The following is a 12611-nucleotide window of genomic DNA, read 5'->3' on the forward strand; positions in this document are numbered from 1 at the left end:
CTTGCCCATATTCTAGGCAGGACGGATTCTATTTTTAGATACCAAAAAGGAGGGATTGACTCAGGGAGTCATTCCCAATTTTGGCTTTTGCGCCCCTGGCTGCTCAGCCAGGGGCACTTATGACAGCACCAAATGGTGCAGTGCAAAAGGACAGGTAACCATGCCCATCTTATTACCATCTTATTACCAATTTATGGTATGGTAGATGGTACAATATGGCTGGTAACCATCTCTGCTGTCATGCAAAAGCAAAAGCATGCTGCTGTGTAGCGCTGCTGGACCGCCTCTGTCAGCGGCATCTAGTACACATACGGTGACGTACACAAAAGGCAAAACAGTGTCCATGGTTGCCACGCTATGGCGTATGCCAGGGCAATTCTGGGAAAACGGGCTTGAAATGATTGTCTGCCATTGCTTTCCCGGAGGAAGGAATGACTGGCGACATTTACCCAGAATCCACCGCGAAAATTATTCGTGCCCCAGCAGGCACAGGGGTCTCAACCCAGAATTCACAGAGACAGCCTAGACTCAGTTAATTGTTCGCAAAAATGTATCTTTGAAAGGAATTCACTCCCTGTTTCCCATCTCACAGCTTCCACTGTCTCCAGACCTGCCACAGCATCCCCCTCGCAGAGGCTGGCAAAGATTAGGCGGAGAAAGAAAAAGACAAGGGACAAGATGTTCGATGAAAGTATGGGCTGCTACCTAGCCGAGGCGGACCAGCAGAGCCAGTGGAGGGAGACCGTCTCTCTGTACCAGCGCTCACACAGCGAACGGGAGGAGAGGTGGCGTGAGGAAGACAAGCAGGCGACTCAAACAATGTTTGCGCTAGTGAGGGAGCAAACGGACACGCTCAGGCGCCTTGTGGATGTTCTGCAGGACCGCAGGAGGACAGAGCCCCCCTGCAGTGTATCTGCAACCGCCCTCCCCCGCCACAAAGTCCCATACCCCTCTCACCCAAAATAACCAGAAGGAGGGGCGCCAGAGGCCGTGTAAACTGTCACTGCACCCCAGCAGAGTGCTCAAGTACCAAAAAGCTCTCATACCCTACATTTGCAGAAGTCGTTCCCTTCCGGACTCACACAAGTCCCAATCCCAGTTCCATCCCCTAAGTGTCTACTTAAGTAATAAAAATACTTTGCTGTTAATTACTGTTTCCGTCATGTTTTTTCAAAGAAGACTGTGTTTGAATGGGGGGCGTGGGGAAGGGGGTTGTTAATTGCATAGGACAGTCACCTTTCCCAGGGTACAGACACGGGGGCAGGATCAGCAGCGGGTCACACACACAGTGCAGTCAGTAGGCACCATGGTCGGTATGGGAGGTGGTTTCCAGGTTCTGTGTGGGCGGGGGGGGATGTGACTTTGTAGCGGGGGAGGGCGGTTACAGATCTTATACAGCGGTCCTTGTCCTGGACCGCTGAGTCACGCAGCAAAGGAATCTGTATCCGTACTCCTCCGCCACAAGGTCACATATCCCCCCGCACACAGAATTCGAAAAAGAGGGATGGCAGGCTCCGTTGAAAGAAGCATTCCGGCACTGCAGACCGCTCTAGGAGCAGGAGCCTGTCATTCGTTGAGTTTAGAGGCGGTCTTTACATCACCGCACACCCTATCCAGCACAGTCTGCCTCCCAGTTTCAACCCTTTAACGCAAAGTCATGAATAAAGAAACCTTTCTTCAGTAACAATGGGACATGTATTTTATGTTTACACGTGTGTTGGAAGTGGGGGAAACAGGGTGAACGGGGTATGTAACCGAAGAGGAGAGTCAACAGTCAGTGGGTAAAGAAACAGGGGCAGGTTCAGCTTCTCTGTAAAGAAACTGAACAGTCACAGGTCACGCTGCTCGCTGGTATTTGAAGAGTTCCTTGTCGCTGTCCCAGGCGCCTGTATAGGGCTTCATGAGCAAGTGCATTAGCGGGCAGGCTGGGTCCCCGAGGATGACTTTAGGAATCTGTTCATCCACAACAGTTATTTCGTGGTCCGGGAAGAAACTACCTTCCTGCAGGCATCTGAGCAGCCCACAGTTCCTGAAAACACACGCATCATGAACCTTGCCCGGCCACCCGACGTTGATGTTTTCAAAACATCCCCTATGGTCCCCCAGTGCTTGCAGCACCATTGAAAAGTAGCCCAATTTCTCATCAGCTGACTGTGGAAGAGGTGGACGATAAAGTGCGTGGAGGAGAAAACGGTGATGATCGCAGCGGGCTCCATACTTGCAGTGCTGTGGCGTCCGCGCTGTCACTGACCAGAAAAGTGCACGAACAGATTGCCCGCTGGCGCTTTCAAGGAGGGAGGGAGGGAGGTTGTGATTGACGGTTCAATGACGACACTTACCCAAAACCACCCTCGACACATTTCTCCCCCCAGCAGGCATTGGGGGCTCTACCCAGCATTCCAATGGGCAGTGGGGACTGCGGGAACTGTGGGATAGCTTCCCACAGTGCACCGCTTCCAAAGTCGACGCTGGCCCCGTGAATGTGGACTCAAATTCGAATTAGTGTATTTAGTATGGATACACAAATTCGACTTCATAAGGTCGAATCCACAAATTCGAACTAAGTTGATTCGAAATAGTCTTGTAGTGTAGACAAGGCCTTAATAATAGTGCCACCTCCATTTACTAGCTTAACATTCAATTTGAGCTACTGAGCAGCCTCAGTGGGACCTGTCAGCCAGTCCTTTCTTCTCTGTCTCACAACTGTTAAAAATTATCCAGGAAAACTTGCAATATGTGTTCTGCATCATTGTGGTACCAGTCCCAATGGTAGCTCAGAGACATACTGTGAAGGCTTAGAGCAGCTTGCAGATACTTTAATGTATGGGAGACAAGTAGAGAAGTTACAGTCCGCAGCACATTTAGGAAGCATTTACTAGGCAACAGGGAAAAAACAGCACATGTGGTAAGGAAGGGTGGTATTGTACTTGCTATGAACAGAATAATGTACCATGACTTTCAGAGTTTTGCTTCTTTGGACGGCTCCATTTCCACTTGATACACTAGATCAGTGAAAAGAACGAGGAGTACTTGTGGCACCTTAGAGACTAACAAATTTATTTGAGCATAAGCATGCATCTGATGAAATGAGTTTTAGCCCACAAAAACTTATGCTCAAATAAATTTGTTAGTCTCTAAGGTGCCACAAGTACTCCTAATTCTTTTTGCTGATGCAGACTAATACGGCTGCTACTCTGAAATAGATCAGTGAAACGATGTTCTGATAGGGTTGCACTTCTTGTTTTTATTCCCAGCTCATCTTTTCACTGCCCTCTTTTAGCTTCTCTCCTGGGGGGGGGGGGGGAGCATTCACTATTCAGTAGGTCAGTTTGTCTTTTGGATGGGTTGGACAGTGCTCTCTGCAGTCAGAATCCATGGCTGGTTGTAAGTGATTTCTGTGGGATAGAATGCTATGCTGTCATTTCTGAACGTATTTCTTTGCGTAACAAACTATGAGCCTCCAACGTTACCTTCTTGGGTCCTAGGCAGATCAAAGTATTCAATTACTTGCTGACATTCTGATAAAACTGTGGCTGCTTGCGGGAGGAAGGCTCTTAAGGTCCTATTCATCACTATTAAATTACTGATTAACTGCAGCATGAAGCTTTATGAGGGTCATGATTCTTCATCATGAAGGTCTAGTAAAGCTTATTTGTAAATTACACTTACAAATGAGAATCCAGATCAGTAACTCTGTTGCATCCTCACTTTCTTACCCTAATTTTGGTATATGCAAGAAACATAACAGTTGAGATGGGACGTATTGTAGAGCAATTTGGGGTAAATAGTGTCAAATTTAAATTGTGTCAGTCATCTGTTAATGTTACATTTCTTGCTTCGACCATGCAACTCCCAGTATATTTTATATATTTGTTTCCTCTTTATTTTAGGAAGGATTATATGGTTTAGAAACAGTTTAGAAGTTTTCAACTTTAAAAATTATTGGAGTAAAATATTGCTGATAAGTCATAGAGGGTGAAGCTAGACTTTGATCATTTTTTTCCTTTAATGGCTCTGTAACAAAAATATGAAATCCAGATGAAATGCAAGCAGCAGATATGAACCAGGTTTTTATTTCAGCTATGGCATTTTCTTCCATTTAGAAAATTAATATCCTTCCAAAAAAGGCACTCTCTAGAAGAAATGATATGTTAGAGCTCTGAACCGTGAAAGCACCTGAATTTCTGCAGATGCCAGCAATGCAGTGGCCCTGCATCTCTGGGAAGAAGGTTATTCTATTCCACAAAAGCCAAAAAGAGGCATAGAATGGGCTCCACAATACTGAACAGTGGAGAAGCTTGAAGGAAACAATGCTAGTGTAAATTAGCTTCCATCTATCACAAGCGAGGTTCAGCTTTTTCTTTTATTTTTCCTTTTATTTTTATTTTCCCCACATCCCATTTGTTAATCAGAAAACAAATCCCCCAGCATCATTCCCATGAGAATAACGCCTTATGAAAATTGGGCTAGAAAGAGTCACAAAGTGGTGGGCAGGGTGTGGAGTGACACTTACTCACAGTGTATAGAGGGACACATGCATACTATGCAGAGAGGCAGCTGGTCTAGTGTATAGGGTACTGGACTGGTGTGTGTCCCAGGAGATGTGGGTTATATTCCTGGCTCTGCCATTGATCTGCTATGTGACCATAGGCCAGTCATTGTGCTCTTTCTGCCTCTGTTTCCCCTCCCTTTCCCTATTAACAGGGATTTTTTTGGTGGAATTAGTTATTAGAAGTAGGAGTAGTTCAATGAGTGCACTAGAGTTTATAAATGCTGCCTGGGCCTAATTTGGATCTCCATGAGGTAGGGATTACAGGCAAATAACCCTATATGGGAGTGAAAAGAGAGTAGCCGGGGAGGAGGAGAAGCTTGAGGGGTTAGAGAGAGATAATTTGGCCGAGGTCAAGTAAAAGGGAAAAAGGCATGCATGGAGAGCTAGGGGAAGACAGAGGCCCCTTCTGTCAATCTAATGACTCCCCCTGAATAAATTATATTACCTCAAACAGTCATGCTAACACGCACACACTAACATGCACACACACATAGCCATATACCACTTTCCTCATGGCTAGGAAAATGGGAGATAGGGCATCACAAGGGGATTTGATCTAAGGACAGAGAGAAAAAGATACCTGGGGAGACTCCTGCACATTTTGCAAGCTCCACGTGGATTCCTGTCAATGATGGTTCTAATTCCCAGGCAAAATCATTTGCTAAGCTGGATTCAAGGCTGTAGATATACATTTAGTTGTTTAAAGCATGGTGTACTCGGAAAGGCTGGTATGATGAAATGGCATTGTAGGGTAGCTTATGTTGTCTTAATGATTTCTTGTGCAAAGCCGTTGCCTTTAAATTTTGCCCATAGTTACATCCAAGCTAAATTAGGGCCAGATCTGTGCCCTGCCTTCTACTTGAGGACCTGGGCACTAAGTAAGGTTTTACTGGAATAACTGAGAATAAAACTAATAATTTTGTTGATGAAGCATGAGCCAGAAGAGCGTTTAGCTCTCTTGCTCTTAAAAATCTGTGTTGACTCTGCCATGTAAACCAGAGTAAAAAGTTGTAAAAACTTTTCTGTCAATAAAGTAACTAGCTGCATAGCTGAATACGGACAGAGTTGCTAAGTAAGAAATCATTCTTATGCAGTCACTTTTCAAAGCAGAATTCTGAGAAGAGGCCATTGGGAGATGTCTGGGAACCCAGCAGGGTTGTGGGGGAGGCAGCCAAGCAATTTGCTGGCACCTTCTTGTGGCGGATGTCCAGTGCAGGTACTCCGTAGGGAAGGGACACAGTGACCCGATAAATGGCCTGGTAAAGGATTTAAAAAGGAGGTGTTAGTTAAATAAATGGAATGGGGGGTGGTGGTAGGGGCTCCTATGAATGGTATGGCAGGGAACCAACCTCCCTTTCTTACAGCCCACCTTAACCCTCCTCTGAGGGAGAGGGGTGGATGGTAAGGTCCCAGCAATGGCTTGGCTGGGGGACCTGGATGGAAAAAGAGGGGGAGCTGGCAGAAGCCCCTCAGGTATTTATTGAATGAACATGGAGTTACCTGCACTGTACACTTTTATCTGCTGTGTAGTTCCAGACATCTAATAATAAAGGTATGGCCTGATTAAAACAATATAAAATGTCTCCCATCCTTCTTTCGGTATAGCCAGACAATCACTTTTCAGAGCAGAATTTTACTTTGAGAAAGAAATTAGAGCTGGTTGGAAAATAGGGATTTTTTTCCAAGGAAAATTTCAGTGAAAATTGAAGAAAAAGTTTTTCTAAATTTCCGGTTGAAAATTCTGATTTTTTTTTTGAGGGGAAAAAATGAACACTGAAAATAATGTGGATTTTGGCTGAAAAAAAAAGATAATTTGTCAGGTGTTCAGGTCTTCAAAATACTAAAAATTTCAGCTGAAAGCAGACACTTTCCATGAAAAATTTTGTTTGGTTGAAAACCCAAATTTCCATCATAAATATTTTGGACAAAAAGTTTTCAACCAACCTTAGAAGAAGTCCATTAAGAGAATGCTTCAATTTTTGCCTCATTCAGATCACTGAAAACTTACTTCTGCAACCAACAAACCCCATGGCTCTCTAAATTGTTCTTATAGATACGTTGGTTCTAAAGGATTAAGAATCCTAGGTGTGCACAAAGTTGCATGGGGACTCATTGGGTGATCTGTCCATGACAATATCTTCTAGTTTGTTACAGTGGCTTTTATTCCTTGGGGACAGAAACAAATCAGGGTGTGTGTGTGTGTATGTGTGTGTTTATATTTACACAAAAAGACAGGTAGCAAATATTTGTTAGAAGATTGTGTTTTAGTGGTATTTTGTGAATAATGTGTGTGTATGTGTGCATGAATATTAGGAGCATTTAGATTATTTATAATTTATACTTCTAGTTAAAACAGAACCAATGAGCAGCAGTGAGATTGCTACGACTACAGCAGACGAGTCTTTAGACAATTTCTCAGGATCAGGTAAGAAAGAAAGATATTTTTCACTTACTGTTTTCTTCCCCTCTTACAGTCTAAATACTGTATGCAGAAGTTAAAAATAAAAGGTTGTGTACAGTCTGTAGCTCGCACAGTCTATCGGGCCTGATCTTACACACCTTACTCAGGTCAGTGGGAATTTTCCATGAGTAAGAAATGTGAGATCAACTCATTGAGATCTATGGATAACATCACTGGGAGCTCCACTCAGGATTGGGGCAATATTATGGCTCAAACTGTTTTGTTTTGTTTTGTTTTTGTTTTCTGATGGCTAGCAGATCCACATCTGCATGCACTAGTTTGCATTGTGAATGGGATAAAAGTCTAAAATCCTCCTCCTTGCTTGCTTACCTTTATGATGCCTTCTGAATTCTGGCTGCTCCCCCAAAAGTGCAAATATTTACATTTTCCATTTGTGCCAATAGGTCTCTAAAAGGTGGAGAAACGGTGCATATTAATCCAAAATATGTGAATTAACACTGTTATTTCTATTTTACTGTTTTTATTGTGCAGAATTTGGACCTAATTCTGAACTCATAAGTTACGGTCATGATTGCAGAGATGCAATAGAACTATGGTAATTACAGTGGTATTTGCAGACTCATGTCGGCTTTAAAGATTCACTTCAAAAATTGACCAGATGATGTGTCTTGATTGATTGATATAAGCCACATATGTGTGTGCTGATATGCTAAAGATTGGCCAATAATTGCTTGTAGTACCTTCAAGCACATTCAGAGATCTAAACTCAAGATTTTGAACTTAAGAGGAATAGGGATCAGTTGTACATTACACTCCTTCCCCTATGAGCCTCTCAAAGAGGATAGATTCTGGCTGTGGCTGGCCAGCAAACAGTTCCCTAGTGGCATAAACCCACCAGAGGCAACTCCTATACTAGACCACACATTTACTCTTCTCAGTGTAAGGTATATGTGAGGGGTATGTTGGAGGTAAGATGAGGGGTGTGACAGAGCCTTGTGTCGAACCTCTAGTAGTATAAGGTATGTAGGCGTAAGTTTCAGCAGATCCTAGACAAGCTAGATGCTTGGTCTGCACCAGATTGAGTAGATATAAGTGGTTCCATGACAGCCTCTGCTGTACAAAACAGAGCTTGGATGAGGGAAATACTGAGCCTATCATAATTAACTTTAACAATCCTTGGAATACTTGGGTGCCAATACACTACCTTCTCTGAAAGATACTGTCTTAATTTTATGTCTCCATTTTTTCACAGCTGTTTGAAAGCACGGTGTGTGAGAACACTCTTAGACTGTACATTATTTACAGAGATTATTGTAAAATATATATATGTATGTATGTCATGTAGATTATACAGCTGGGGTGTATTTACTTTGAGCTTGACACAAACGAGATAAAGATAAGGGAAAACAGGAAAAAAAATTCTTTGCTATCTTTCTTGGTAATGGTCACTCAGAAATAATTCTGTAGTACCGAGAACAAATCTGCATGCTTCATAGGGACAAAATCAGATTCTGCCCAGCTTGACAGTCTTTGGAAATTATATCAGGTGGTACATTGCTCATGCTCTATTTGATTCCAAGTGCCTGACAAAAGGCATGTAATTTTCTGGTTGGTTCATACCAGGAAAGAGATTTTACGGTGATCTCACAACCTGAAATTGACCTCTTCCCTATGAGGGACTCAAAAGAGATCTTAGGCATAGAGAAGAAGTGGGACCCAAATAGTAATCAGAGAGAAGGTGGCTTTCTTCTTGGAACCTCTAAAAATAATAGGGACATACAACTGGAAGGAACCGTGACACTATGCCCCATATTCTTCATAGACACATTATTGTGATATGAGTATGGCATAACCATAATGTGTTTTGTGCAAGATAAGGTTTGTGAGTTATCGTTGAAAAGGTTATGATTTACTGAATATGATTAGCCTATTTGGATGCATGTATCTTTTTGGTATCTGAAGTTAGGAATATTGTCTGTGCATCGATTACAAATGTGTTTACACCTGGGGAACGCCCACTAAGCAGAATGCAATCAGTCTAGGTGGTTGGCTGGGAAGGGCCATTGGGGAGAACAATAGGTCTTAGAAGATGCTTATCTCCCACCGGGGAGCCTTCCTGAGGATACTACAAACAGCCTCCGAGTCATGGCTGCTGTGTCCCTACAGGGGCATGTGACCAAGTCATCTGGTACTGGACTCCATCATAGAATATTAGTGTTTTTCCACTGACTGGACGTGGGAATCAAACTGGGAGACAAAGGATTCTCGCCATATGCAAAAGCTATTTAAGGCAGGGGAGTGACATCATCATGGTTCTTCTCTGATTCCCCGCCAAAGGAGACACTTGGAACACTTAAGAAACAAGGACTAGCCTGTGAAATTTCTATACCTGGGGTTTTAAGCTGCAAGCAAGTGCAGCTTGCCCTTGAGAATCTTTGCAAACTGCCTAAACCAAAAATTAGGAGAGAATTTGCTACTCATCTCCAATTTTTTTAGTATATTAAGCTTAAATAGCATTTTTGTTTTATTTGCTAGGTAATCTGCTTTGATCTGTTTGCTATCCATTATAATCACTTAACATCTATCTTTAGTAGTTAATAAACTTGTTTTTGTCTAAAGCCAGTGGGTGGAAATCATAACTGGGGGCAGAAAGCTGTTGAATATCTTCCATTGAGGGAGGGGGCGAATTTCATGAGCTTACACTGTACAGTTCCCTGTGTAGTGCAACACAGTATAATTTTGGGTTTGCACTCCACAGGGGAGTGCATGCCTTAGGAACTGGGAGGTGCCTTAGCTGAGCCTTTCCATTGAAAGCTGATCTCCGCATCTGTTTGCAGCTGCAGCTGGGTGTGTCCCTACCTGTATGTGTGCTTGAGGGGGCTTGAAGGCCTGTCACAGCAGTACAAAGTAGAGAGCCCAGGCTGGTGAGCCAGGCGGGTTCAGGGATACCCCAGTTCCAGGTGATACCCTGCAGGGAGGACACAGGAACCTCTTGGATCCTTCAGTCCAGTCCTCTGCTATCTTTACAATTTGTCATATAATCCCATTCATAAATTTATCAAGCCCTGTTTTAAAGCTAGTTAGATTGCTTGCCCTCTCTATTGCTGTCGGGAGGCTATTCCAGAACCTCACTCCTCTAATGGTTAGAAACTTTCTTCTAATTTCCAGCCAAAGTTTACTCATAGCCATTTTATACCCATTTGTTCTTGAGCCATCCTTGTCTTTTAGTTAAATAACTCTTCTCCCTCCCTTATATTTATTCCTCTGTTGTATTACATCTCCTCTCAGCATTCGTTTTGCTAGACTAAACAAGCCAAGATCTTTTAGTATCCTCTTGTAAGACAGGATCTCCAGTCTCCTAATCATCCTAGTACCCCTTCTCTACATCCGTCTCAGTTTGAATTCCTTTCTTGAGCATTGTATGAAGTATTCCAGATCAGGTCTTACCAGTGCCTTGTTCAATGGCATTAATATGTTCCTACCTCTAACAGAAATACCTTGCCTGATGCAATTTAGGATCACATTTGCCTTTTTCATGGCTACATCACATTTGTAGCTCATAGTCATCCTGTGATCAGCTAATACACTCCCAAAGTGTATGGCCTTGCATTTTATAGTATAATGATGAGCAGAAGGCATAGCTGACCTTCTTTCTCTTTAGTGCCCTGAAAGGTCGCAAATAATTTAACCTAGTTAAAGATCTTATATGAATTTTAAACTTCTGTGTTAACAGGGTTTGGTTGTGGGGTTACAAATAGGAAGTTGGAGCTCTTAATCTGAGCTTCAGAACAAAACACCTGTTAGGTTAATTTCTTGGTCTTACACACTTAACCGTGTTTCATTATGACAATATGCTGTTTCATTACAACATCTTTATGAAATACTGAAAGATATCAAAATCTGAAAATGGATTAGAAATAAGTATATAGTGCAAGGAAAGAAGCTAAAAGTGGAAACTGTAGTATAGCCTTTATACAACAGAATTATTTTAAAAAGAGACACGTGCTATGAAGTTACCTGTATGTTTTCAATAGGAAACATACTTCGAATTTTGTTATGAAATACAGATCTTGAATACAAAAAGTAAAAACTTGGACAAATTGCTCAGATGGAGTACAAAAGAATAGCAAAAAGTATGGAGGGACAAAATCAGAGGCTAAAGCACAAAATGAGTTACTAAATGAGTTACACCTAGCAAGGGACGTAAAAGGCAGTAAGAAGTAGTTATATAAACACATTAGGAACAAGAGAAAGACAAAAGAAAGTGTAGGTCTTCTACTTAGTAGGGAAGCAGAGTAAATAATGGATGACATCAAGAAGGCTTAGGTGTTTAATGCCAAATTACTAAACAATCAATTTGTAAGCACCTAGAGAATAATAAAGTTATAATAGCTGACCTGTATTTGTCAAGAACAAATCATGCCAAACCAACTAATTTCCTTCTTTGCCAGGTTTACTGAGATAGGGGCTATTATAGGGAAGCTGTAGAAGTGATATATTTTGATTGTAGTAAGACTTTTGATACAGTGTCATATGACATTGTCATAAGCAAATTAGGGATATGCAGTCTAGATGAAATTACTGTAAGATAGGTACAGAAGTGGTTGAAAGACCATATTCAAAGAGTGGTTATCAATGGTTTGCTGTTGAATTGGGAGGAGATATCTAGTGGGGTGCCATAGGGGTCTATCCTGGGTCTGGTACTATTCAATATTTTCACTAATGACTTGGATAATGAAGTGGAGAGTATGCTTATAAAATTTGCCGAATACACCAAACTGGGAGGGGTTGCAAGCACTTTGAAAGACAGGATTAGAATTCCAAATGACTTTGACAAATTAGAGAGTTGGTCTAAAATCAACAAAATGACATTCAATAAGGACAAGTACAGAGTGTGACAGTGAGAAAGGAAAAATGAAATGTACAACTACAAACTAGTGAATAACTGGCTAAGTGGTAGTAATGCCGAAAAGGATCTGGGGTGGGGGGGGAGGGGGCATAGTAGATCACAAATTGAATATGAGTCAACAATGTGATGCGGTTGTGAAAAAGGCTGATTCATTCTGGGATGTATTAACAGGAGTGTCATATGTAAGACATAGGAGGTAATTGTCTCATTCTGCTTGACACTGGTGAGGCCTTCTGGGCACCACACTTTAAGAAAGATGTGAACAAATTGGAGAGAGTCCAGAGGAGAGCAACAAAATTGATGAAAGATTTAGAAAATCTAACCTATGTGGAAGAGTTACACAAACTGGGCTCACTTAGTCTTGAGACAAATAGACTGAGGGAAATAATTGGCTTAAACTGCAGCAAGAAACATTTAGGTTGGATATTAGGAGGAACTTTCTACTATAAAGGTAGTAAGGTCTGGATTGGGCTTTCAAGGTTGTGGAATCCCCATCACTGGAAGATTTTAAGAACAGATTAAGCAAACACCTGTCCCGGATGGTCTAGGTCAGTGGCTCTCAACCTTTCCGGACTGCTGTACCTCTTTCAGGAATTTGGTTTGTTTTGTGTACCCCAAGTTTTACCTCACTTAAAAACAACTTGCTTACAAAAGCAGGCATAAAAATATAGACGTGTCACAGAATACTATTACTGAAACATTGCTTATTCTCATTTTTACTATATAAT

The 12611-nt window shown here is 42.1% G+C and overlaps 1 protein-coding gene across 19 annotated transcripts in view; it reads left to right on the plus strand.

The window, feature by feature from the left end:
• EYA1 (EYA transcriptional coactivator and phosphatase 1) overlaps positions 1 to 12611 on the plus strand; it is a 172610-nt gene that overhangs the window by 59345 nt on the left and 100654 nt on the right. For all 19 annotated transcript variants that reach the window (XM_045007469.1, XM_045007472.1, XM_045007475.1 and 16 more), the window contains one exon: positions 6900 to 6977. In XM_045007469.1, coding sequence (XP_044863404.1) covers positions 6900 to 6977 — 78 coding nt within the window. The remainder of the gene's footprint in view (positions 1 to 6899; positions 6978 to 12611) is intronic.

This window comes from Mauremys mutica, chromosome 2 (assembly GCF_020497125.1).
Source record: "Mauremys mutica isolate MM-2020 ecotype Southern chromosome 2, ASM2049712v1, whole genome shotgun sequence".
In the NCBI taxonomy this organism is placed as follows: domain Eukaryota; kingdom Metazoa; phylum Chordata; order Testudines; family Geoemydidae; genus Mauremys; species Mauremys mutica.